Source organism: Crocodylus siamensis, chromosome 6 (assembly GCF_052110815.1).
Source record: "Crocodylus siamensis isolate JL-2025a chromosome 6, ASM5211081v1, whole genome shotgun sequence".
NCBI classification, from domain to species: Eukaryota; Metazoa; Chordata; order Crocodylia; family Crocodylidae; genus Crocodylus; species Crocodylus siamensis.
The window spans coordinates 75,998,924-76,026,793 of NC_143400.1; the positions used below are offsets into that span (position 1 = coordinate 75,998,924).

The 27,870-nt window shown below is 41.6% G+C and overlaps 1 protein-coding gene across 2 annotated transcripts; it reads left to right on the top strand.

Annotated features, from left to right (window-relative positions):
* Positions 1-395: 395 nt before the first annotated feature.
* MLF1 (myeloid leukemia factor 1) lies at positions 396-27,189 on the top strand. Of its 2 annotated transcripts, XM_090052171.1 has the most exons (8): positions 396-520; positions 10,322-10,484; positions 14,190-14,234; positions 18,979-19,065; positions 19,428-19,556; positions 21,213-21,372; positions 22,451-22,583; positions 25,046-27,189. In XM_090052171.1, the coding sequence occupies exons 1-8, from the start codon at positions 474-476 to the stop codon at positions 25,155-25,157; spliced, it is 876 nt and encodes a 291-aa protein (XP_089908297.1). In that variant the 5' UTR covers positions 396-473; the 3' UTR covers positions 25,158-27,189. The 2 variants fall into 2 exon arrangements, with proteins under 2 accessions (XP_089908297.1, XP_089908298.1); XM_090052172.1 differs by lacking the exon at positions 14,190-14,234.
* The last annotated feature ends 681 nt before the right edge of the window (positions 27,190-27,870 follow it).

A 27,870-nucleotide genomic window follows, 5' to 3' on the forward strand; every position in this document is an offset into this window, starting at 1 on the left:
CGAGGGCCAGGGGCAGGCTCCGGCAGTAAGTGCCCAGGCTCTAGGACAGGGCAGTGCGTGACCTGTACCGCTAGGGGCTGGGCAAGCAGCTGGGTCCGTGGTGGGGGTCTGGAGGGCTGCCCCTCCAGCTGCCACCCAACCTGCGGGGGCGGCGCAGCTCCTCTCACGCCGCGCGCTCCTACCGCGCACCCCCCGTGAGGCGTCACGCAGCGCCCCGCCCACCCCCCCCCAGAGGTGGAACGTTCTGGAGCAGCCCTGCCAGCCCTGTGTTGCACTCTGTTGCCATGGCAGCGACGCCGCGCCCCGTTTGTCTCCGGAGCCCAATCAGCAGGCAGCCGGGCCAGCGGCGGCCAATGGCAGCCTAGCAGCGCGTGACGTATGCGCGGAGGGTGGAGGGCTAGGCACTAGGAGCGCGGCGCGGGCCGGGGTCGCGGCTGCAGGCGGCGGAGTGGGAGCTGGACGCGGGGGCAGCCATGTTCGCTGGGCTGGGGCGCTGCTTCGAGGAGGACCCGTTCTTCCGGTGAGGGCGCGGGCGGGTCGGGTTGGGCGCGAGGAAGACACCTCGTCCCCCTGCCGGGGGCCGCGGGGGGCTTCCGCACTGATTATGGTGTTGCCCCTGCTTTTATCTCGTGGCGTTGGCGGGTGTCAGCGCGCAGGTAGCTCTGCTAAGCCCCGCGCAAGCACGGTCCATTGAATCTGCCGTACTGCCGCTCGAGCGGAGCCGCTGGGGCAGCGAGGATCCCCGCGAAAGTAGTTCATCATCCTACAACTTGCTCTCTACGAAACTTTCGTAGGGTTCATGTGCCTGTTCTAAAACCCGCAAAAAAACAGATCTCTTTCTGCAAGTTTTTGGGCTCTCACGCCCTTTATCATGCTCATTGGTAATTTTCCCAATTTTTCCGGTACTTATGGGGTATGTGAGCCGGAAACTTGCAAAAAAATGATCTTTTTTCTGCAGTTTTTTAGTTGGTGTAATAAAAGGTATCACCTCTGAATCAAGAATCCTAGAGCTTAGCATTTCTTTTTGTCTCGGACCCACATGGCTACTAAATACACCATTAAAATCTGCAGCTCTTTTGTGCCTATGTATGCTGTTGTCATCTGCCTTTATACATAAAAAAGCACTAAAGCTTGAGATCATTATCTTGAAAGTTTATGTATTTACTGGCATAGTGCAGGGCTTGATGTTCTATTAGATTAGACACAGTTGTAGACAAAAACTAAACATGTTGATTGTTGCTTTAGAATCACGTGTGGCATTCAGAGTCTCTTGGGGGTTTATAAGGATGTTCAGTAATGCTACTTGTTTCAACTTGACCTATAATGAAACTTTCCTGCAGGTGCTGTTAGGACTGGTTCGTCAACTCCTAGAACTACTTCAAGGCAATTTCAGACTGATACATATCAAGAAGAACTTGTTAGGTTCTTATTATAATCAGAAGATTTTAGCTTCTTCATTGTTCCTGGGTACTAAGTCATCTTTTTCTTAGTAGCTTTTCATGCAGTCTGAAATATGAGGCATCTCCTGTTAAAATTGTGCAAGCCTGTCTCTCCTGATTTAGAGAAATAAAAATGAAATTGACTGATTTTTTTTTTCCCCCCTCCCCCAAATAATGGATTGATAACATTCAGCAGGATATCAGCAAGCATTTAGTTCTGTGTTGTGGATAGTTTACCACTTGGTCAAGCTCTACAGCACGCCTCCCCCGGCCCTGTTTTTTTTGCTCACGTTCTGTGCAGTGGTGGTTCTGAGTATAGTGTACCTGCATATTCAGACTGTCCCGTTACTTCCTGTACTCACAGGTACTTCTGTATTTTTTTTTTATTTTATTAGCAGAAGTAAGGCTTGCTAAATATGTAAGTGTTCTGGCTCCCTTGTTGGTAAAGCCAGAATGCTATAGTTTGATCTTTTCACTTTTTTTCTTGCTTGTGCTGGGACCACTTTTTCCAGTCTATCCAGGTTATTCTGGATCCTAACCCTGCCCTCCAGAGTGTTTCCAACTCCACCTTAACTAGGTGTCATCTAAGCGTGCATTCAGTCCTATCATCCAAATAATGAATAAATCTATTAGACACTAAAGGACGTAGGACAGACCCCTAGGGAACCCGACTTGATCCCTTCTCCCAAATAGGCACAGAGCTATTGATGTTAAGTCACTGAGCCCAACCAGTATGTATCCACCTTAGCAGACTAGATTAAAGTACTGTATGATAGATATTCAGCTAATATAACAGGAATGGGGTATATTCTGGCCTGTATTGGGGCAGTGTGATATATATATATATTTTTTTTCTGCTGCAAGCCTTGGGAAGTTATTCCATAAGGGAAACTTTAATATTTATGTAGAGACAGTTCACTGTTTTGACTACGGGTATGCATTTTACTTTCTTTCAATGTGGAGTCAGTCTGGAAATTCATGCAGAATAAAAAGTGGAGCTGGTTGGGAAACGGTGTTCCCATCCTGGGAAATTCTGGGAGTTCAAACATTTTCCCTCCTGAAGTAAGACAAAAATGAGTTTTCAGGGAAAAAATGTGAACAGGTAATTGGCTAATGGAAGACTTTGAAGCTGAGTTCATTTGAAACAAAACACGTCACTGTGTTCAGAACTCAAATATTTTGGCTTTAGCTTTTTCAAGTTTAACTTCTATAATTATTTAAATTTCAGAACAAAAATATTTTTGAATTAAAAAATATTTAAAAGAGTTAAAACAAAATGTTTTAACAAGTTTGCATTTTGTTTTAAATCATAACATTTGGTGAAACGCTCTTTTCTACAAGCAATTTAAATTTCAAGAATATTGGAATTTTCTCAACAAAATGGTTTTTTTTTTAAAAAAAGTTCCTAGACAGCTTTTGTGAAAATTACCTTATCAGTAAAAATTTACATGCATCTATTCGTGGAAATAATGAACAATGTACTTCTACTAGTTGGGTGAAAATCATTTATTATGTTGTATCACAGACAAATGAGGTGCTTTTAATTAATGTAAAAGATGTCCCTGCTCTGTGGAGTTAATGCTAACAGGGAAAGAAGGAAAGAAGAAAGTGTACTAAATTAAACTGTGCAGTTAACTAGCAAGCACAGACAAGCTATTGTTGCATATGTACATTTTAGGACCGATGTTATGCAATATTTCACATATGCAGTATTTTACAGGAACCACAGCATTTCACATAACAAGCACGCCCACAGCTGCTTTCATGTGGGACAGTGCTCTCATTTAGAAGTCGTTTTAAATTTTCAGTGTAAAGGAAAATAAAAATGGAAATTGGTTGATAGAGAATTGTTTAGTTTGCATGTTATAAGATGGTGGTTCCATAATATTCTAAAATGTCAAAATTCCCTTCTGTTTTTTTCCTCTTTAATGTGTCCAGGATCATATTCCTAGCGGCTGGAAGATGAGTAAAGTTTGCAGGAACTTTAATCTAAAATAGTGGGAGTGAGTGAGTGAGAGGGAGACAGAAGTTGCTGACACAGTCCTTGAAGAACTGCTTTACATACAGTTAAGGAAATAAGCTTACTACATCAGCTAAGCACTAGATTAACTTCCAAAATAGTATAATAATAAGCTTCTGCTGCCTCACAAGGAGAGATTTTGATTGCTGAACTCTAAATAGTGTCTGGGTTAGGAGAAGTATTAAAAATGTCTCCATCCCCAGGCAGCTGTCCCTAGGAAGCACTGGTAGAGCTGAGCCAAAATACTTCCAGAGGCCCAGTTGAGTTTCCTCCTGAATAGCTCAAACAGGTGCAGAAGTCAGATCACTTCTGCTGAGTACAGTTTTCCTATGTTTGTTTCCAGTGAGTAGCTTGTGTCATACTATTCCAGATGTTGTTATCCTCAGTGTGACTTTGTGCAACTTCAGACATCTTGTACTGAATTAATCTAATAAAATGTTATAATAATAATTGCAATAGCAAATAATTTGCAGTCTCCTCCTGGAGTAGTAAAACAAGGTTATTCAATTGAACATTAATACCCCAGAATAAAAAAAATTAGTAGTAGAAGTATTTTTTGCTACCATTATTCTTATACCAAAACTAGTTTCAGCTGGAAACAAGGAGTTGAACTGGGAAGCTTTAGTCTCAGTTCTGGAAGCACTTAAGATGCCTGTACATGTGTGGGTAGGCTGCTCTGACAGTGCTGTAATTACAGCGCGTCAAAGCAAACTCGATTAATTGGAGTCTCTGTTAATCCAGTCTGCTGAAGCATGCCAATTAGCGTGGTGGCGGGGGTGCTTTTAACTAAAGCTTGTTCAATGAGCTTTTAGTTAAAGTGCCCCTGCTGTCTTTTGAAGCATAGGGATGCTGATAAACGAGACACTGTGAGTGCTTTAATTTGAATGGCTCTTGGAGCTGTTCTAATTAAAGCACCCTTTACCCCCAGAGCATGTGTAAAAATGCCCTTTGGCATTAAGTAACCTAGATCTGAGTGAAGCTACTCACATGCTTAAGTATTTGCAACATTGGCTTTTTAAACTTATTTTTGTCCTGCAGTAGTAATTTATTAATTATATTTGAATATCAGTGTTGGGTATTGGAGCTCAGTATATTATCAGTCCCCTTAAATTTAACCTTCATTTGACATTTACCTACCCACCAGGGAAAATGGTAAACCAATAACTTTTGCATTGCTTTCAGTTTTTCTTATGCTTCTAATCTGTGAACAGACAGAAGCTTTGTGTCTGAGAAATCATTCTGTATCAGTGAAGTTTTATGAACACTTTTCTCTAGAAAGTCTGTTTTGTAGTGCAAGCCGTCCTGAAACTAATGAATTTCAGGAGTCAACTCTTCCATTAAACCTACCTCTTTCTTCCTCCCTCTCCCTCTGTCGCTTCTTCTCCCTCTAGCCAGAAAACACTTATTCACAAACCAGATAAGAAGTAACTCATTTTGCTGCTCATAAGACAAGTATAGTCTAGATTCGGGCTGGGCGGTTATTGGGCTGGAGGGCCACTTAGGGCATTTTGGTAAGCTGTTGCAGGCCAGGGGGAGGGGGCATTCCTGGTGTGGCAGGAAGGGTGGTGCAGGCTGGAAGGGGAAAAGGGGCAATTGATCCTATCCAGCCTGGGCTTGTCCTTCCTGTGCCCACCAAATGGAGCAGGTGACCAGGGTCTCTGTGGAGACCAGCCCAGAATCCCCATGAGCTGGGTGCGCTTGGCCAGGTGGATGAGATGGGGTGAGGGTGGGTGGGAGTGGGACGGGAAGGTGGTGGTGGGATCACAAGGCAGTGACAGGATAGAGCTGGGTCTTGGCCCAGAGCTACGATTTGCTGCCCCAGGCCCTGACCCTGTGCTTCTGGCCCTGGCTGCCCATCGTGCAGGGATGCCACTCCCTACATGCCTACACATGGCTACAGCTCCATCTAATCCTTCCAGCACTCCTGGTGGTGGGTCTGGGGCAGATGGGCCAGGGTGCCTGGGCAACAGGAATGGATTCAGCAGTGGTGGCAATGCTGGCAGCAGCAGCTGGAAGGAGTTGCTGTTGCCAGGGCTGGTGGTAAACTGAGTTCAGCTGCTGTACTGCCCTAGCCCCACTGCATACCTGAGGGTGACAGTCCTGGTCACATACACAATGGCCTGGGCTGCCCCTGCACCTAGGCCAGACAGAACCAAGGGACCCATCACAGGTAGTAAAATCTCTTGTGGGGATGGATCCAACCCACGGGCTGTATTTTGCCCACCCCTGGTCTAGATCCACCTAAGGTTATTAAACTAATACAAGCCTCATCTCTTGCCATCTGATAATGCCACTGAATTAACTACATCACTACATATCTTGCGTCCTTTGCTAAGACCTAAAAAATTGTCTCAAACAGAGGCTTAAGGCTTTCAAATAACAAGATGAGAACTGAAAGCTTGCAAGTTTTTACATGCTCTATATAACAAGGCTTGAAGCCAGTAGTAACTGTTTAGCCATAGGCTAAAAAAGTGTCCCATGCATATTCTGTGGAGTGGATGCTTACACAGTCAGGTAGGTTGCCAACTGGCTTAGGGACCGCACCCAGAGAGTGGTGGTGGATGGGTCATTCTCGGCCTGGAAGGAGGCAGGCATTGGGGTCCCACAGGGATCAGTCCTTGGACCAGTGTTATTTAATATCTTCAGCGATTTGGACGAGGGTGTGAAGAGCACCTTCTCCAAGTTCGCAGATGATACCCAAGTATGGGGCAAAGCTAACACACCAGAGGGCAGGGAGCAGATACAGGCTGATCTGGACAGGTTGGACCAATGGGCAGAATAGGATGCAGTCCAGCAAGGATAAATGTAAGGTACTCCACCTAAGGAGGAGGAATCCCCAGCATACCTATAGGTTGGGGGATGAGCTCTTTAGCAGCTCAACGACTGAGAGGGATCTTGGAGTCAACTATGACTCCAAGATGAACATGAGCTGGCAGTGTAACAAAGCCATCAACAAGGCCAGTTGCACCTTGTGCATTAGCAGATGCATGACCAACAGATTGAGGGAGGTGATGCTCCCCCTCTATGTGGTGTTGGTCAGGCTGCAGTTGGAGTACTGTGTCAAGTGTTGGGCGCTGCACTTCAATAGGGGCACGGAGAATCTGGAGAGGGTTCAGAGGAGGGCCACTTACAAGATTAGTGGCCTCCAAGAAAGATGCTACGAAGGGAGGGTGAGGGGTCTGGATCTCTTCAGCCTTCACAAGAGATAGCTGAGGGGAGACCTTGTAGCTGCCTATAAGTTTATCAAGGGAGGACAACAGGGAATGGAGATGTGCTATTTACCAGAGCACCCCTAGGAGTAACTAGGAATAATGAGTGCAAACTAGTGGAGAGTAGATTTAGGTTAGACATTAGGAAGACATTTTTTACAGTAAGGGTGGCCAGAATCTGGAATGGGTTTCTAAGAGAGGTGGTATTATCACCTAACTTGGAGGCCTTCAAGAGGAGGCTTGATAGACACCTGGCTGGGGTTATCTGACCTCAGTCCTCTTTACTGCCAGGGGGCTGGACACAATGACCCTTTGTAGTCCCATCTGACTCTACAATCTATGAATCTACTAAAGTGAGAATTGGTAGATGTATGTATTTGCCTCAGACTCATCCTGTGCCTTTGAAGAAAGCACTCAACTTTTTTGTTTCTTGATCTGCAACATATGTAAGATGATACCTGCCCACCTTCATAAAAACACTTTGAGTTCCTTTGCTGAGAACTGTTTTAAATGAAGTTCCTTGAACTATCCTGTACTCTTCAGACTCTGAGAATGCCGACATGCATACTCTTCCAAATATTGCCAAAGTGAAGTTAAGAGGGAAAGGTGGAACACTTCACAAAAGTAACTAATCATTGTGACCTTAAGTGTGTCTTATGGCTATGCCCTACATCATTCAAATTTTGTTAAATACCACTGACTTGTGTTTGTATTTTGTAGTGCTCCTCCCACCAAAGCATTCCCTAGGCATAGTGCACGTTTTGTAATGCTTTTTCCCCTCTCCTTAAAAATAAACAAAAGATGCAATGTATGCTGAAACAATTGAAGAAATGGCATTCATTTTGTATTTTGATAAATGAACTTGCTTGAAGTTTGTAAATGAAAAGGCAACTGGAAGCCTATGTGATATCTAGTGGTGTTTTTCTGCTTTGTGGTTTTAAGAAAGAAGGTTGGATAGGTAATCAGTTTGTCTCGTGTTTTTGTTGTCATTCCCCCTCCCCCACAAGAAATTTTAGAGTTGCTTATCTTTATGGACTGATGCTAAGAGCTAGGAATCACATGAGTAGTGTAGATTAGGGATTGCTCTTGACAGTGGAAAAACTACTAGATAGAAATGGCCTGTCTGCACTGGCATGGGTGTAAAGTACATGCATAGTTTATTGAGGTTAATGTCATGTTAAGAATCATATTGTTAATAACACAACATTAAGAAGTGTGTTCTTAAATGTTGGATTTTTTTCCCCCTTTTTTTTAAGAACAAGCTGTATTTAGCCCTGCCCCTTCTTTTTCCAAAATACCACAGAACCTAAAAGTACATAAGGGACAAAGCTGGCAGCATGGCTGTAAGCCTGGAAGTTAGTTATCGCTCAGTAGGAATAGCAATAGAGAATAGTTAGGAAAGTAGTTCAATGGCATCTGTTCTCTCTACTAAACAAGTGCAAGGTGATGCACCTGGGGAGGAACAGCCGGCACCATACCTACAGGTTAGGGAACTCCCCTCTTGTCAGCACGGAGGCGGAAAAGGATCTGGGGGTCATCATCGACTCCAAGATGAACATGGGCCGGCAGTGTGGGGAGGCAGTTAGGAAGGCCAACCGTACCTTGGCATGCATCCACAGATGCATCTCAAGCAGGTCCAAGGAGGTGATCCTCCCCCTCTATGCAGCACTGCTCAGGCCACAGCTGGAGTACTGCGTCCAGTTCTGGGCACCGCACTTCAAGAGGGATGTGGACAGCATGGAGAGGGTCCAGAGGAGGGCCACTCGCATGATCAGGGGGCAGCAGGGCAGGCCCTATGAGGAGAGGCTACGGGACCTGAACCTGTTCAGGCTCCACAAGAGAAGGCTGAGGGGGGATCTTGTGGCCTGTTATAAACTAGTCAGGGGGGACCAGCAGGCACTGGGGGAGTCCCTGTTCCCCCGAGCACCGCCAGGAGTGACCGGGAATAACGGTCACAAGCTGGCAGAGGGTAGGTTTAGGTTAGATATCAGAAGGTGCTACTTCACGGTCAGGGCGGCTAGGGTCTGGAACCAGCTCCCAAGAGAAGTGGTGCAGGCTCCTACCCTGGGGGTGTTTAAGAGGAGGTTAGATGAACATCTTGGTGGGGTCGTTTGACCCCAGTACTCTTTCCTGCCATGGCAGGGGGTTGGACTAGATGATCTGCTCAGGTCCTTTCCGACCCTAGAAACTATGAAATTATTAATCAAAAGTGAAGGGGGGCAATTCAAGGACTGATTTCTGCAGAGCATAGGGTTGAGGTGGTTTAGTTAGAAGTAGAGGAAATGAAGGCAGAAGCTGGGGGTGAGGGGGTGGGAAGAGGTGTTCCCTTTTGATTAGGCCAGAAGGTGATGAATAATGATTTTGTTCAGTTTTCCTCTTCAGTCTAGTCTACATTTTTAACTTCAAGGCTAAGAACAGATGTTTGAGAGGTTAAATCAGGTCAAAATGGCTGCTCAATTTTAAACTTGGCTAATTGTGGTGCTGACATTACACTTTCAGACCTGGTCTCAGTGACTGGCAATCAGTCTAAACCTGTAACAAAATAGAAATTGTATGCATACAAACGGGTTAAAAAATTGCAAAACCTAATTAAGATAGACCTGGATCTATGTAGTATCAGACTTAACTTGATTTAGGCCAAACCAGTGCATGGAATTTCTGTCCCTTGTGCCCTGTGTAGTCCTGGAGCTAGGAAAACCCAGCCCCAGGCCTGCTTTTTTTTTTTTTCCCTCCACTCCCCCTGCCCCCCCATCCTTCCCCCATGCTGGTCTATGTTTTGCTCCTCCACCCAGCCAGCACTCAGCCCCCCATCCCTCAAGCCATTCTAGGTGCAGCTGTTTTTATCAGCGTTTGCCGCTGCTAGAGCCAAGTAAGTAACTCCCAGTGGGGGAAGGGATGGGAGAGATGGTGGTGTAATTTTGCTAGGGGACACACACCCCCACCGCATCTGTGAGTCACACCTCCTTCCCTTCACCCCTCACAGGTTGTGCCCACCCCACCCGTGGGTTGTTCCTGACCCCTGATCCCCTCCAGCCTGCTGGACTCCCAATTCCCCAACTACCCCTCCCATCCTGACTTACCTGATATCGGGCACCCAGTTTGAATCTATTTAAATTCCCCCTAATCCCCCTGAGTGTCTGTACTTAGCCCAAATGATCAGGAGGGGGGGAAGTTAGGAGACTCAGTAAATATGTGTCATTCTTCAGCAGTATGAAGCTAAAGTTTGAAGGTTTAGGGGACAAAAACACAAGATAGAAGCTAAAGAAGCAAAAAAAGGAGAATGCCGCTGCCACCACCTCCACCTCCCTCAACCTTTCCCCTTCCCCATCCCCCACCCCCACTCCAATCTAAGATGTATAGGACGGATGCAAGGTCACATTAGGAGAAAGAGGAAAAGAGCACAGGTGGGACAAAGTGTTTGAGAAGGATCCCAAAATGGATTTAGTGGATGGTATGAATCTCAAAAGAGAGTGGAGAGAAGACAAATGGAGCAATTTTTGCTGGTGCTATGCTGAGGTATAATTGAAGAGCCATATGAAATGGCTTAAGATGGAAATTCTGCTTATGGCTGAGCAGGGCTGACCTACCCTTATCCTCTCATGTTGTTTAATATTTGATGTCAGAAGTTTCTTAATTTTTTTTTTTTTTTTCAGGGAGCCTTTTGCTGCACATCATGAATACATGCGTCAAATGATGAGAAGCTTTTCTGATCCTTTTGGACGAGATCCATTTCTCAGTATTACAGATGGTGGAGAAAGAGATCTAGATCAAAGAGGACGCTATGATTCTCAAGTTGCTCTGAGGGGAAATCAGAGAGTAAGTTCTTTGATAATTTCAGAGGCTAGTTGTTTGATGCATACAATTACTAGTAATATAGGTTAACACTTGGATTTTTAGACATTGAGAAGATCTGATGGATACACCACAAGACAAGAAACAGGATTAGGTTTGTTTCTGGCTGTACTGCTGGTCTGGATGGCCTTTGTCAAGTTACTTAGTTTCTCTGGGACTTTTCCAGCTGCAGAATGTGGGTCATAATATTTGTCATCCAAAAAGTGTTTTGACTTGTGATTAAAAAATATTATGTAATGTGTTTGTTACTTAATAGCTGTGAGTTACCATGTTAGCACTAATAATTCAGTGAACACTATGTTCACTGTGTTGTGAATTAGTTATGGGTTAGTATCCAAAAGGACAGTTTTCCCTGAATGTCTTTGTTTATAAATTGCTTTATCTGCCAGCACAATTACTGGACAGTCTCTTATCCCCAAATGGATACCTCCACTATGCCTTCAACATGCCCATGTTTTGTGTAAGTATATATATAAATGCAATACAATATTTATGCACTTAATTATTGAGAGCAGTCTAAGGGTGCATACATGTGTTCTGTTCTGGTTTAAGCACCTGACAGTTCACCCCCGCCCCCCCCAATATTTATGATGGAGGAAATAAATGAAATTTAGATGCATCCTTGCTAATTATGATAGCTTGCCTTTGGCTGTTAGAAATTCCTGGTGTGCAGAGGCTGCACAAGTTGCCTCACTATGCAGTAGTAGAGGCTGCAGTCTTTTCACTGAAGAAGAAAGCATATAATGCTGTGGGTTCTTGATATTATTATTCTGGCATTCAGGTCTTGCAGCTGATGTGCAGGACTTTACCTTCTCTCTAATGTTTTTTTCAGCTATGTACGAGCCACTGTACTGGTCCGTTTCTAAATTACCACTTTTGTGGATATAAGCCAGATCTACAATACAGCCACCTAAAGCTGTTAGGCTTGCTTATATAACAGCTTCACTGTGAGGCAGGGATTCATATCCCACATTCGTTCTGATCCTTAAATATCTTTTTTCAGATATGTGGCTCTAACAATTAAGGAAGACCAAGTAAATTGATATGAAACCAAATATTCCTATAGGCTGCCAACAGCAAATTAAAAGAAAGTTGGCAACAGTCCGTCTTTATATAAAAGTGCTCTTTCGACTGTCTGATCAGGCAGTGACGATTATAGTTATGTTGCTGTTGCTAAATCTTATAAGTACTATGTATATAATTTATATAACTTAAATCAATGTATATAATTTTAGATGCAAAATGTCTGTCATACTATTTAAAGTATATTTTGGCTTGACTGTTCTTAAAGTGGAACCATTGGCATTTGGGTCCAAGGATAATACACCACAAGGGGTGGTGGACCTCTGCCAAGAACAGTCGTTGTAATTCAAATTTAGATATTTTGAGCTTAATAAACATAGCTGGAGCACAGACGGTTACCTGCAGGTCAAAAGGGTAACTGCCAGATTCTTTCCTCCATGCTCATATGCTGAAAGCTGACTTCAAATATAGATGTTGCTGGATCCACTTGAGGCCTGATTCTACTTCCATTGGAATTCAGGAGAGCAGGAGCAGGTTCTTTGGCCCCTCTTTAGCAAATGCCTAAATATGGATATGACCTTTTAAAAAAAAAAAAAAGGGCAGAGGATTTATTGCCCCTTGTTCTTCACATTTGTGTTTTTTCTGTAAGGAAACTTGAGGTTTGAAAATGTTAGACAGATTTTTGTCTGTGCTTTCTAAAAATAAGTGTTCATTTTTATTTATTTATTTTTTTTCATACCTATGGTCATCATGCTATCTTTTAAGAATTTCTTTTGTGTTCCCTGAAATACCGTGACCTGAGACTAGTCAGTGCTGGTTCCTGCCTTGTGTGTGTGCATTTGTGAGTGTTGGCACAAGATGATACAATCAAACTTTGGGTTATAGCTTAGATTTATATAAGATGACATGGCTATCTTTTTTGTATTACTAAAAACTTAAATTTAGAAGTTGAGTTAGTATTTTTTTTCTCAAAAAGTGACTACACTGGTCAGTAAGCATTCATCTAAATATCATTAAGTTTACTAAAATGTCAAATAGCTTCTTTCAAAATTTGTAATTGTTCTCTCCCAGTTTGATTGGGGAAAAGACTCTTCCCTCTTTTCCACCTTCAGTTTGATTGAGGTTTCCTCCTTCCCATCTACCCTCCCTCAAATAGCTGCATATTTAAATTCTTTAACTCGGGAGAGCACGTTGAAGTCAGTAATTTGCACTTTCAAGGATTGTCTGCTGTTTGTTTGGTTGTCTTGTGTAAGTTCTCAGCTATATGTCGTTGGCCGTGGTTTTTCTGACAAAAAGCAGACTTATGTTTATAACAAACAACAACAAAAACCAGAAAATAAGGTGGATTTTGGTTTCCCTGGATGGCAGTTCTGAAATATTCTAGTGAAAAAATGAATGTGTCTTCTTTCTATGTTTCACAGTAATAAAGACCCCCTTTTTCATGGGAATAACTGTTTTTCAAATTAATTGTATATTAAAATGATTAAGCTCTTACTGCTGTAAATTGGATGGGGTGTGTGTGAAATATTTACCTCAGTATGAACAAATTCCTAAAGGAGTTCTGCTTAGTAAGAAAGTTGGTTGTAAAATGGTTAAAGCTTAATAGATCTAAACTATTGGACATATACTTAATACTTTTACAGCTCTGCAGAATAAAAGAACTTAAAGCTTTTGGCTGTGAGTGCTTTAAAATATTTAATGACATAAGTAATTTGTCCGTTCAAAGCAAATTTCCTCTAGTTTGTGTGTGCATGTACCATATGCAAATGAACTCTTATCTTTGTTTCCTAATAATGTCTATTTTGTCTTCCAGCAACTCAGTTGCTCTGTTGTACTGAGACTCAGTACCAAGTGGTCAGAGCTTCACAGGGACTGTATTTGGTGTTTATAGCTGCATCTACTTATACATCTGTACACAAATATAATTTGCACACAACAGATTTATTAATCTTCAGACTTCTGTATATGATGATAGATTTTACTTAGAATTTCCTTGCAATGACCTTTGAGACTACTGACATTTTAGAGTTGATTTGGTTTATCCCTAGGGATCTATGAATATTTTGGCGAGTATGTATGTATTTTATTGTTAAGTCTACATTAATCTCTTGTAATACATAAAAAGCTGTGCTTGAGCAGATCAGCTAGCTGCATTGCTTACTTTAATATTTGCTCACTAAAATTTATGTCAGCCTTTTGAAATTTGGTTGTGTACACTTATGTCAAGTAGAAACAGATTTGATGGTTTTAATCAACCTTTCTGACTTCTACTTCATAAAGAGAATTGAGTGAATATAAGGAAGCAGGTGACATCTGAAGTACTATACCTTATGTTTTAATTAACTTTAGTAGCATGGTTGCTATGGTATATAGAAATGTCTCTAAAGATTTATATTTAAAGGCTTTTGTCACATCTGTGTAAACATGATTTGTTAAAGTTTGGTGCAGCCTACTATTTAAAAATAGTATGCTGCTTCTATATCTGTTAAGAGCTACTTCACATTATGTGGTCTTAGCACAGGTTATACCACAGAGATTCTCTTAAATAACTTTATTTGCTCAAATGTTTTAATTTCAACTGCAGTATGGAAAAGACTTTTAAATACATCATCATAAGAAGAAATTAAATCAATCCTTTTCTTCCAGGCCATGAGTTGTTCCCTCGTGCCCTTTGGCAGCTTTGGTAATATGGTTAGTATCCTGGGAAAATGGTTTGTGTGTCTTGTGAGCATGTGCATCTTGTCTTGCTAACTAAAACAAAAATAAGTCAGGGCTACCATATGCTTGTGAACTGCTGTACTTGCTTGCTGGAAATGCGGAGTGATTATTATTTGGGAGTGTTTGCCTTCTAGTATTTTCACTGAAAGAAGATAAATCATGTAAACCTTCTATGGATATCCCATTGGATATTGCTGCTGAAATTCTTTTTTAAAGAGCTTGTATTCTTCAAAAGGTTTCTAGTAGTTTTTTTTTTTTCTTCTTCTCTTTACCAAATCTATATACTCTTTGTTTTTCTCTCCAAAAGCTCAGGTCTCTCACTAGACTAGGTAGGGGGGCAATATCACTTTTAGAATCAGATGAGTTATCCAGAAACTGTTGGGGACTTTTTTAGTTTTAACTTGGCTGCATGAGGCGCTCCAGTGCTGAGGTAGCATGCTCTGGGGCTCCGAATGCACCTAGTGGGTGCAGACCTGAGGGTCTGCCCCCCCTGCCCAGAAAAGCAATGCAGGCTACACAGGGAGCAGAGGTGCAGGTAAGAGCCATGGGTGAAGAGTTGACGTGAGTGGGGATAAGGCGGTAACCACCTTCCTCATTGAGGGCTGGAGCAGGTAGGAGACGTGTGTCTGTTATAAATGCAAAGCAAACAAACAAACAAACAAAGTTTATTTATGTCAGTAGTTTTAAAATGCCTTGTACTATTACTAAATATCGATTATTGGGTCAGCATTGGCCGATGTGGTTGGTTAATCATCGGCTGTTGGTATTGGCCAAGAAAATCTATCGTTGCATTCATTTGCCTTGTAGCCAATTAAGAAGCAGCAGAAAACAACCCCAACAAATGAAGATAGTCTCCAAAATAGTGGTGTCTTTGGCCCAATTCCCTTGCAGCCTTCTTGGCGGAAGCCCTTGTCCTGATGCAAGATTCTCAGACCTCTGAATGTGGCCAGACCCTTGTCCTTCACCTGTTAGCTGTATCCTTTGTTGCTGTTGACTACAGTAGCCTAACCATTGAAGCAGTCTTTCTTCTGCTAGTGGATGACCTTCTGCACATAGGCAAAGGAGGTACATCCATACTTGTCCTATTAGGTGTTTTTATGGCATTGGATTCTGTTGATCACTACGTGTCTTTCCAACATCATGCATCCTTGGGACTTGATGGAAATGCCCAAAATTGGTTCAGATTCTTCCTCTAAGTAAACCGAGAGGATTACTATTAGCAACTGTTTTTACGTCTTTTTTTAGCCCTTTTCTGTGAGTCTAGAAAGGGTTAGTACTTTAATCTACTGTATTTTATTCAATTATGGACGATCTAGTAGGATACTGGAGGGTAAAGGTAATGCCTATTTCCGTCTCCTTTAAATAAAAACAAAGAGATTATGGCATTGCCTGCAATAGCAAGGGGCTGAACTTGGTGACCTAGGATACCCCTTCTAATCCTGATTTGAGCATGTATGTAGCACCACTTCCAGGAGTCTCAGTTCAGCAACAACCTTCCTTTTTAGTACAAAATCTTGCTACTTGGAGAGAAGAATAGACTCCTATTGGATAGTGTCAAGTACAAAATTTTTCTGGATACGTTTTTTCATCCAGAAGACTAGCCCTGGCGAGTTAAGGGAGTGCCACCTTTGAACTGATAGAAACTTAAGTATTTAAGTTTGAAGATGAGGCATGAGAGCTGTAAAATTCAATATGCCATCCTGCTTATTCCTTTCTGACTTAACAAGACTTCTATGACTGTCAGTAATGGTATGCAAGTGATGATACATTCACCAGATGCATAAGTATTTGAGATTGGGCTAAAGAGGGAAACTAAATTACTTAGCTGGCATAATTATGTTTAAAATATATTTTGGGCAACAGTATAGTGAATTGTCCCGAATCTCATTCTGTTGTCATACCAGATTAGGACAGATTCTGTTTTAGCTTAACCTGAGCTATAAACAGCAAGCTATTACTGGTTCCAGTATCTAAGTGATAGTTATACCACTTACAAAACTTTACTTTTACCCACTGTTAGGTATGTTCCTAAATACTTACGCTACCCCTTATGGGATGTCATAGTTCTGTTATCCCACGTGTCATATTATGTGGTCTTATGCCATGCTTGGAAGAGTAAAAGAAGTCAGTTCGTTCCCCATTTTTAAATTCTGAGTCACTTGCCATTATTATTCACAGATCTCCTTTTCTTTGCACTGGCCATTAAAATGTTTCTGTAGTTGCTACTTCTGAGACTGTCATTTATGAATTATTATGCAATTAACTTTTAAACTATGAGGAAATGCTTTAGCGGGCATGAGCCAATTAAAGCCTCTGCTGGTGCTTTAAGTTAACCATTTGGGATAAATGTGTCATTCACATACTTACCATTTTTCTATTTTTGTTTGTTTGTTTGTTTTTTTAGGCCCAATCTGTTATCCAGAGAGGTAGTGCATGTGGTATCTAAACAGTCTAGAGCAGGGATGGCTAACCTGTGGCATGGGCAGCTTCTGCAGCAGCAGACTGGGGAAGAGAGAGGCTACAAAGTGGCCAGCAAGGCAGGAAGCAAAAAGCAGATGGGGCAGGAGAAGTGAATCGGAGTCACAGTCAGGGAGTGCATTTGGCTAATTTTTGGCACTCCCAACAAAAAGGTTGGCCTCCACTGTCTAGAGCAACTGAATGTCACTATAGAAACAACATTTTCCAGAGCAATCAAATGTGTTTCTTTATCTCTGCCATTATTCATTGTGCTGCCAACAGAAAATCCCAAATTTCTTCCTGCTTAATAAAACTTATAAGTTACAAATATGCAGGAAGCATTCTTAACTCATTTCTTATCTACTAATAATTTTAATAACCTTATGAATTCTTGCAGTTATAAATTTGAAAATACAGCTGGTGTGACTTAGTGAATATAAGCAAGATGAGTTTTTGCTTATTGCATTTAACTATGAAAAATATATGCTACATAAAGGAAAACACTGGAACTTGTTGAGAGATTTGAGGTATCAAATACTTCTCTACTAAAAAGCTTTTTTTTTATCCTCCATCTGAAAATGCTTGGACTAAGGCTTCTGTCCACTAACAGTTGGGTTCTTTTTGTTTTGTTTTTCTAATAGCGTCCTTCTTGTCTTGTCTTCTCCTTGCTGCAGTAGTTGTAATTGTTCTGTATGCTCCTAGGGCACTAAGATTCTTTTCATGTGGCATTTTTCACAATATACAATGACTTTCCAATATATGCAAATCAGTATATTGTTTACTTATGCTGTACAGTACATTTTACTTACTTTGTCTTCATACACATTCTTTTCTTCATTGTTTTACTTGAAAGTGATACATGTAGGAAAGTAACCAGGGACCTGATTATAACACTCACCGAGGTCAGTTGCCTTTCAGTTGATCAAAGGTGACTAGGATTATGTCTTAATAAAAGAACTTATATTTATTCTGAAAATGAGATTGTTACTAGACCTGAAAGTACTTAGCTTTTTGTAAGTGCTGGTATTCTGTGGTGTGCCAAAAGAACCTTGCTGATTGTATGGCCTCTTTTAAAATGAGAGACTTGACTTCCAGTCAGGCATCTACTGGTTTCCTTCTGCTATTATCATCTTTTTCATTTTGGAAAGTAGATTAGTGTTTCATCATATACATAATTGTATGACATTGCACTGCTAACTGTTTTTGATTATTCAGCATTGTAATTACATAGCATTAGGATTGCCAGGATTGAGTTCATGTACTACTAGATTTAAACAGATTTAAAACAAAACCAAAAATGCTGTGAGTCATTGCTGTTATTACTCAGACTATAAAACTGTGTGTTCAAATTGGGTTGTGTAAGCCTAGGTGACTTACTTATTTTCCCACTGGAAACCTTAAGTATGAACACCCAGCAATGAATAGGAGGCTTGAAAACTTGTCATTTTGCTATCTTTCAGCCTTCTGTAAGCTCCTGTAAAGTTCTGTAATTACTGTACTGTACTAGGTAAACATGCTGTAATCCTTCTTTGGGGCTTTACCAGCTTCAAAGCGGTCGGAGAATACAGCATTTCCTGTAGTGAAGAAATGTCTTGGATTAAATCTGTGGATTTTAGATTTTAATAATGCATTCTATTTTATTAAAAGTGCTCATTCTGCCTGTTTTCTTTCCCCCCTGTATGTGAAGCCCAAAGTTTGGTCTAACAAGATATCATGCAGCTGCAAACTAGGTCTTGGGAACACCACATTTGGAGTTCTCCCCTGGCTGACTGCTTCATGCTCTAGAAGGCATATCGCATATTATATAAAGATTAGTATATTGAAGATGTTCTAACTTTGTGCTCTAGAAATAGAGGTGTACAGTAGTTTTCAGCTTTATACTGACAATCAGAAAACCATAATTGACATGCTAGTCAAGATAACATTCTAAGGAGAAATTTAAACTGTACTTAATTGTCATCTTAAACCTGTGCTTGTTCAGTAGCTTCTAGAAATCTATCCCCGTCCTTTTTATTTTTCAACACCAGCATCTTCACAGTCTGAGTGACTCTATATTTTAAAAGAAAGTTATTTTCTGCTCATTTTTTATTCGTGAATTGTAGGTTGTGCAGAAAGGTGCATGTGACTGTTGTAAAAGAGCAAAACCAAAAAAAACCCCTCACCTTAGAAATAACTATTTTACCTTGGTGGTTTTTTGTTTTGTGTTAATTTTGCATGTTCTTCATCTGTATCTAATAATTCTCTTTCTCTCTTCCAACAGGATTCAAATTTAAGGGACCCTTTCTTTGCAATGGACAGAATTATGTCAAATATGAGAAACAGCATGCTCGACCTGCAAAAAAATTTTGTAAGCATACCATAACATTCAGCTTCTAAAACTTTGCTGTTCAGTAGAAATACTCCTTCTTTTCCCCCAGAAATATTTTGGGCAGGAGGTGTCAAACTCTTCTGGCCTGGTCAGGCATGTGCAGCACCTACCCCATCCAGTCTAGAATCTCTCTGTCTCGTCTCCTGTTCCTTGTGATGACAGTCTTGCAGTTCTTTCCATACAGTACACCTTGCAAAGTCAGTGCAGTTTAGGCTTTGTCTCCTTTTGATATCACCTTTTAGTTACAATGTTGGAATGGAGAATGCATTAATCACGGAGTACGGATAACTTGGTTTTTTAAGTAGTATCTTCATTATTAATGAGAATTCTACTGATCTTAGGATGAACTGTCAATCAATCCAGATGCCCACACATTCAGATCTTCCTCGGTAATGACCTATTCCAAGATAGGCGATGAACCACCAAAAGTTTTCCAGGCTTCAGCTCAGACCCGCACAGCTCCAGGAGGTGTAAGTATGCTTGACACAGTTAAAGTTTTAGTAAGATGGTTGGAATACAAACTAGAGTAGACCAAATTCTGTCTCCTTTCACATTCTAACCGGTGCCAGTGAATTGTATAATGTAGCAGTATTGTAATAGAGTGAACACCTTAATAGAGTAAACATCTTATTCCTGGGGTAGTTACTCCTTGAAAATACTATCTTAAGTCATTGTATGAAGTGCTGTCTCCTGCTATGTTTACATGTATGCCTCTTTCCATGCACACTGGAAAAATGAGTGGTTATAGCAGCAAGTTTTACATTCCCTGCTTTTTGAGCCATATAATGGCCATGATCAGGTGTTGAATTCAAGTAGTGGAAAATTTTCACCACTAGAAATATTCCTGAGATGGGAAGCAGTACAGGCGTGTAGCCTACAACTGATCCCTCTCCCTTCGCAAAACTTGGAGATCCGGGTCTGGAGAAGTTGTGGGGAACAGTGGCTGCTCCAGTTCTCATTCCCAGGGGAAGAGGGAACAGCAAGGCAACCCCCACATTCCTCTGACTGGAAAGCATGGAGTGGCTGTTCCTTCCCTTCTCTTCTGGTCTATGCAAGGGGTGGAAGCAGCTGCGCCCTGCATCTTCTCCAGATTACTGTGACCCCAGTCTGGGGAAGCCTTTCCTGCTGCTTGACTCCTCCTGGTCATTGGATGAGACAAGCTGGAGCTGCTCCCTATGCCCAGACTGGGGTGGCCTCAGTCTTGGGACTGTGGGGGTCACTTCCCTCCCACTTGGTTCCTGGCCCTCTGAGGGACAGGCATTCATTTTTCTTGGAGAAACAGGCTGATGATCTGTTTGTTCTTTTTTTTTCTTCCAGAACTGGCAATTTTTGTTCTGGAAAAAGTGTGTGAATGTCTGTATGCATGGTTTCTATTGAGACAGCTGCAGTTCTCCTGGTAGAAACTTAACATCTGTACATGAACTAAGTCTCATTTCTTTTACCCTGTCTATTTTGCCATATTTGCCTAAATATCTGTAAACATAAGATAGTAAAGGTGTATCCAATTTGCACAATACTGTCTAAAACCCTTGTGTATATACCTACAAGAATGTGTAATAGCTACTTCTCATTATCTTTTGAACTGGAGCACTTTTAAATGCTTACCTAATACTTCAGATGAAGATGCCCTTTCATTGGCTTCCTTGCAGCTGTTGCAGCTAATTCTGCTAAGAAATTCAAATTTAAATTTGAGCCCTTAAGCAAGGTTCATGAAAGACTATCTGTAAGCAGTATAAGGCTGTTGAATATATCCCACACCCAAAAATGTTGGAGCTCAAGCCAGTATTTGGTTATCAGAAAGGTTCTAATAATATACCTATGAGCACAGTGATAAGCGGTAGCCAAGAGCTTGAGGTCCATCAACACGACAGTCTAATTATTATCTGCCCTTTTAATGTAGAGAATACTAGCACATACTTACTCATTTTGTTGTCAAGGAGAATGTTCAAGGCTCTTTGCATAGGTTATATTTAGATTAGGCTTAGCCAGATTTTGAAAAAACCTAACCATTATGCAATTTTTTTTCTTAAAACTTTGAATGGTAATATTTCCTATCTGCCAACAATGGTATGATCTATTGCAGGAATAATTGTAACATAAATAAATAAAACCTTATATTTGCACAGATTAAAGAAACTAGAAAAGCCCTTAGAGATTCTGAAAGTGGACTGGAAAAAATGGCTATTGGTCATCATCTTCATGACCGTGCTCACCTTGTCAAAAAAGCCAAGAACAATAGAACTGGTGATGAAGAACTGAATCAAGAATTCATCAACCTGGATGAATGTAGGTTGTCTTGTGCACAGCTCTGACACTTTTTTTCCTTTTCAAAAGGGATGACTTTTTTGTAATACTCAGTCTTGAATTTTCAATTTAAATCTTCAAGATATTTGTTTCATAATGTATGGAAAATAGCTAGGTCCAATTTTCTTTTTTGTCTGGTGATGCACCACAGGTGGCTGACCACTTCCTCATGTGTGGCTCTACCACATTAATGATGTGTAGAGTGGGAAATGAAGTATGCAAGTGAAAATGCTTGGAAGATACCATATTTACTCAGATCCAAGATGGACACCCCCCACTTTAGTATAGGCTGGGGGCTTGGGGGAAGGGGACCAAGGGTAGCAGCTGCAGATCTAGCTGTGGCCTTGAGTCCAGGATTGGAGTTGGAGATATAGCTGCTACCCCCTGTGCTTCTGCTGTCTGCATCCCTGTAGCTCCTGCTCCTCCCTGAAGCCAGGCCAGGGCCAGAGGCAGCACATCCTCTGTTCTCCATGCCCTGGGCTGGAGTGGGGTGCCAGCTGGAGCCAGAGCTGTGATAAATAAGTGGTAGCAGAGGGTAGAGGCATCGCAAGGAGATGAGAAGAGGGAGGGGGGTTGGGACACCCAGAGAAGTAAGTGGGGGGCAGGTGGGAAGGGGCAAGGGTTGGGTCACTTGAATCCTCTGCTACCTGCCTTCCTGCTGCTGGGGGGGGGTGTCAAATTTAAGATGACTCTCCAATAATTAAGTTCTAGACATGGAGAATTATAGCATTTTATAAATTTTCCATGTCTAGAGTCTAATTATAGTTTTGAATTCAGTCATATTGGATTCAAGTAATATGGTAGCCTTTTCTAAAAGAGCATAAACTGGGTACCAAAATTATCAGTCATTTTTGGAAATATTTTTTCTAGTCCTGTTTTTATAAAAACTTTTCATAACAGAGTGGTATGACATCAGTGGTATACATTATATTTGAAGCCATATTTACAAACGTATGTATGCTTATAAAACTGTTTTATTATAATTGTTTTGACTAATACAGCAGTTTAGCTGAATACTTTTTCATATTGCATTCAGTTAATTTTTTTTCAATGTTTGCAGCTGAGGCCCAGACCTTTGATGAGGAATGGCAGAAGAAGATTACAAAGTTCAGGCCATCTGGACCTAGAGGCAATTTAGATGCCCCAAAGCATAGAAGTATCCATTACATAAACCAGGAGGACGAAGGAAGAAGGTAGAAATCATTTCTGAAATGACTATGCTGCCAGCCTTTGCTTTTTCTGGAAAGAAAGTCATGTGTTTTTTTTCATGAATAAGCAATTCCTGTTTAGAATCTTGAGAAAAAATAATATACTTTCTGCCTGCCTTTTATAATTAATGTAGTTTTTAAATACAACTTAGGACAACATTTTGATAGCTATTTGGTGGCTTTCAAAAGTACTGACAGTCTTAATACACAATTGTCCAACTCCTGAGGGGCTGCAGGCCTTCCAGACTGTACCAACAGGGGGTTCATGCCACCAGGTTGCACTGGGGTGAGCCATGAGTAGTGCTACATGCATTTACCACTCCTGTACTGAGTACCCACTTGAGACACCCCATGCCTGCTCTGTGGAGCCCTGGATTTGCCCTTAACTTCCTGCAACACACTGCTGCCCCATCCCAGATGGGGCAGGGACAGCAGGAAGTAGAAGCTGAAGGAGGGAGGAGGAGCCTAGAGGCTCTGGCTGCTATTACAGCCAGAGTGATGAGGGGAGCAGCAGCCAGGGGCTGCAGCTTACCCACTTGTGGGCTGCATGTGGCCCCTGGGTCACCAGTTGGACGACCCCATCTTTAATCTATTTGGATATAATTTGGGTGCTAAATTCTTAGAACTTTATATCTTTTTGGGCAAAAATCTAATGACTAGAAAAATCTGTATGTTAAAAATAATGGAGTCACATAAACAGGGTTTATACATTAAGGCTAAGTCTTTTAATTCCTTACTAGGGGTTGGATCTATCTCTTTCCATTAAGATTTCATAGACATTAGGGCTGGAAGGGACCTCGGGAGATCATCGAGTCCAGCACCCTGCCCAAAGGCAGGAAGTCAGCTGGGGTCATAGGATCCCAGCAAGATAAGCATCCAGTTTACTCTTGAAGGTGTTCAATGTAGGTGCTTGAACCACCTCTGCTGGCAGACTGTTCTAGACCTTGGGGGCTCGGACAGCAAAGAAATTCTTCCTTATGTCCAGCCTGAAACGGTCTTGCAGGAGTTTGTGACCGTTCGACCTCGTCATCCCTTGGGGCGCTCTAGTGAACAAACATTCCCCCAGATCCTGGTGGTCACCCTTGATAAACTTATAGGTGGCCATCAGATCACCCGAGCCTGCGCTTTTCCAGGTTTAAGAGTCCCGTGGCTCTCAGCCTGTCATCGTAAGATCTGTTTTCCTGACCTCTGATTATGCGTGTGGCATGAGAGAAAGCATGTAAGGTGTGTCCTGATGAGTACGCACCTGTGGTTTGAGGCGGTGCATACGCACCCATTCACTGTGCTGCTAATCTGCAGTGCAGGGGGTTTTTTTAATACTAGAAGATCCTGGGGTCAAAAAAACCCACCTCTGGCAAAAGAAGAGTGGCAACTCAGCAGCCAGCAGCATGTGCTGCCAGAAGGGGAGCCTGGCTAGTCAGAGCCACATTCTGGTTGCCGGCCAGGCCGCAAGCAGCTAGATTGTTGCTGCTGTTCCTCTAGGATGTCCCCAGGACCCCAGGTAAGGCTGCTGGCCCCAGCTGCCCCTACCTCATGTGGGTCATTGCACTGCACACCAGAGTGTGTGTGTGTTGGGGTATGGCCAGGGACAAATAGCAGCAGCATAAGTATGTGCCACTGCTATCTGTCCTGTGGGAAATGCACCCCTGCAAGTGCATGCTTGCTGGGACATGCCTGTAGAGTTTAGAAAGCTGCTGTATTCCTCCCATGAAAATATCTCCTGGGGCGAGGTGGCAGAGATTCAGAAGATCAGTTCTCCAATCTCACTGAAGACACTTTCTCAGTGGATTCTCTCCTATCTGTGGCCCCCTCTCCTCCTACTCCATAGCTTTTTTTCATATAATACAATTCCAGCAGGAGCCACAGAGTCTTTTATCAGTCTTGTGAGTGCTTGTCATCAACTGTGGACAAGATGCAGCAAAAGTTACTGCCATGCCTAACTTCTGTAGGAGATAAGTGATTGCAGCTGTGAAAAGTCTCCCAAACATTGCAGAGCATCTTCTTTCTAGCACTTCTGCAGGGTCATAGAAGGAATGGTGCCATATAGCAGATGATGTATTACCTCTTCCATTAGTGTTCCAAGCTAAGTTGTGCCTGAGTATTCCCATTGGAAGTCTGTTTAGAGTAACAAGGAAAGAACTGGATTGTTCTTGGTCCTTAGGTAGCGTATCTTATGCGTCAATTAAAGCTTTGCCTGTAAGCAGTTCTGCTGCTGCCTCTTATCAAATGCCTTTGTGTGAATAACTCGGTAAAAATCCTAGGTTGCTGAAATATCTCTTCCACTAAAACACAAAAATTGTAAAACAACTTAAATGCACATCATAAAGGTCTACATTAAGTAGTTATCCCTGTGGGTTGTAAATGGCAAACAAAATGATGCATATCTTTTTTTTTTTTTCTTCTCCAAATACCATACAATTATTTGGATTTTGGTTTTGTTGTTTTAGGGAGAAACCCCATCAAAAAACACCAGTTGCAGGTTCCAGAAGACCTAAAGCTGCTTTAGAGAGCCTCAGTGTGAAGGGATCTCACGTTCCCATCAGAACCAGCAAAAAATAAATGGCTTGCATACTCAATTGTATGGAGTGTCTTCAGAGAAGATAATAGTGCTGGATCACACACATAATGTATAGCTCTCTCTCTCTCTCTCTCCCTCTCTCTCTCTCTCTCTCTCTCTCTCTCTCTCTCTATATATATATATATATATATATAAGACCAATCTCTTTTCTTGTTCTTTTTAAGCATTAGTGTGCCTTGCCACTCTGTTCATTTGAACACTGAATGTTCTTGGAAGACTGTAGTTGCTTGGTGACTGCACTTCTTTTTAAGTAGTAAAAGAAAATATTTAACCTTAAAAAGCACTTTAAAATAGGCTTATTACTCTCTTATATTCTGTTTTAAAAGGTAGTACTTTGCCTTCCAAACTTTTTTTTTTTTCCCTTCCAGTGCACTGATCTCAGAGGGCATTTATAGATGTGCTCTGGCATGGCAGGGTGTGGGGAGGTTGTTGGGGGCGGTGCTTTAAATGGAGCAGCTCCAAGAGACGTTCTAATTGAAGTGCTCAAAGCATTAAGTGTATCGGCCTCCCTGGGCTGAAACATGGTGACAAGTTAAGCTTAACTAAAGCTCACTAATGCACCCTCATCGCCATTTTTCAGTGCAGGGATACTGATGCATATGATGCTGTATTAATAGAGTCTGCTCTGATGCACTGTAACTACAGTGAGTTGGAGCAGCCTCCCTGTACATGTATAGGCGCCCAAAGTTTTTGGCAAGCTTGGTTACGAAACTTACCCATGCAATACAATTTATATTATATTATAGAGGATTCTTTTTCTTGTGGCTGAAGCAACACTAATGTGGTTTTGGTGAAATACCAGTTTAATCACAAATGCTAGTCAGTAATAGCCAACATGCCTGTAGCTTTAAAAAGAAAATAGAATGAAAATTATGTAATGTTACACTATATAAAATGCCAGACTCATAAGGATTACCTTTAAAACAATGTGAAGGGATTTTTAAAAAATCATGTAGTTCTTATTTAACAATGTTATTTTAAGTTTTGTGGGTTTTTCCAATATTCTTAGCCTTTACTGTCTAGCTTTTCCATACTTTCTATACATACCTGACTTGATTTCATTGTCCCTCTGTTATATCTGCTATGTAGTTTTATATGCTGTGTATACATTTCTTTTGGAGGAAGCCCACTTTTTTTTTCCACCTTGATTTCCCCCTTTTTTGTGGGAATGTACTGTGCATTTTGTTTTTATTTTCCCTTGTAAGATGATTTGGCTATAACTCTTGGAGTTCTTGACCAGTGTGATCTGTGACAGTCGACCTTAAAATTAATGGACAGTAGAAGTATATTCATTATGTGCTAAATAAATAATTACACCATTCCCTTTCTAAATGAATTAGTTTGAAAAAAAACTCAGGTCTATCCTTATGTGCAGGAAGGCATTTTCTGGTCCATCTTGTCTCACTGGCCTTTGTTATTGGTTTGTACCCAGGTCTCTTAAGGTAAAAGGATCTGAGATCTGGTAAATTTTAAAATTTTTAGTTTTCCTGAAAACTCTTTATTTCAATGTTCTTTGTTTCTTTGCTGTTTACTTTCAAGTTTCTTGTGCTTTGAAGTTGAAGAAGTCCAACTGTGTGACTGGGAAAAGGAAACTTCTCCATCTGTGTTATCTGTAAAACTTCTGTATGCCACTTTTTTTCTTTGAGTCGCCGATCATATGTAAACATATGCCTGAACAATTAATTTAAAAATAAATAAATTACAGCATTTAACTTCTTAAGACTGAAACATTCAAGATTTAAAATACCAGTCATACTTGTATCATCAGTGTCTTTTAAAAAAAAAAACCTACTTTGAAAAAAACGTATTTTTTCTGAATATCCTCAGACTACTTAATGTCAGGATTATGTCAAGATTCTTGCACACAACATGTGAACATGTACTTTCTTAGAAAGCAACCAGAGTACAGATCTGAGACCTGATCCTGTGTTCATTGAAGGTATTGTGTATTGTTGCTGTTGATGTAAATGGGAGAAAGGTTAGGTTAGATTTATAAAGTGGTCTGTGAGATTGGGGTTTTTTTTGTTTTGTTTTGTTTTGTTTTTTTTCCTTTTAGCCTTTGGCACCTATATTGCATCCATTACGGAATATAACAAAGCACCTTTTACTTCCAATTTCATTAGACTGAAATCTGCAAGAGCCATCTTTTGTGTTCTTCTGTACGTTTTTCTATCTTTGCATCATATGTACTTTATTTACTCAAATCCAAGATGAGGGTTTTGAGTAAACCCTCATCTACCCTCCTCCCCCCTCCCATTCGGTATGGGGGCTGCATCTTAGACTTAAATGCAAGATGGCAGAGATGCATGCAACTGCCCTGGCCCAGTATTGGAGCTGTAGCTGCTGCCCTGTGTCCTCCCAACCTTCCCTTGCCTATGCTGCTCTACCCTGAGTTGTGGCTCCAGCCCAGGCTCTGACTGTGTCCTGGGGCCAGAGCTGCTGCCACCACAATGACTGCTGCCTGGCAGGGCTGGGGCCAGAGCTATCGCTTCTTGGCCTCTTGAAGGCTCAAATCATGTGCTTGGGCCAGTGCTGGAGCTGCAACTTGATGAGCAGTATTGGGAGGGGGTTGGGGAGGAACATGATTAGGGGAGGAGTAAATTACAGGGGGCCAGATGCTGGGACACGAGCACCATGGAGGGTGGCAGGTGCTAGGGCACACAGGCATGGGGGAGGAAGCATCAGACAGCAGGG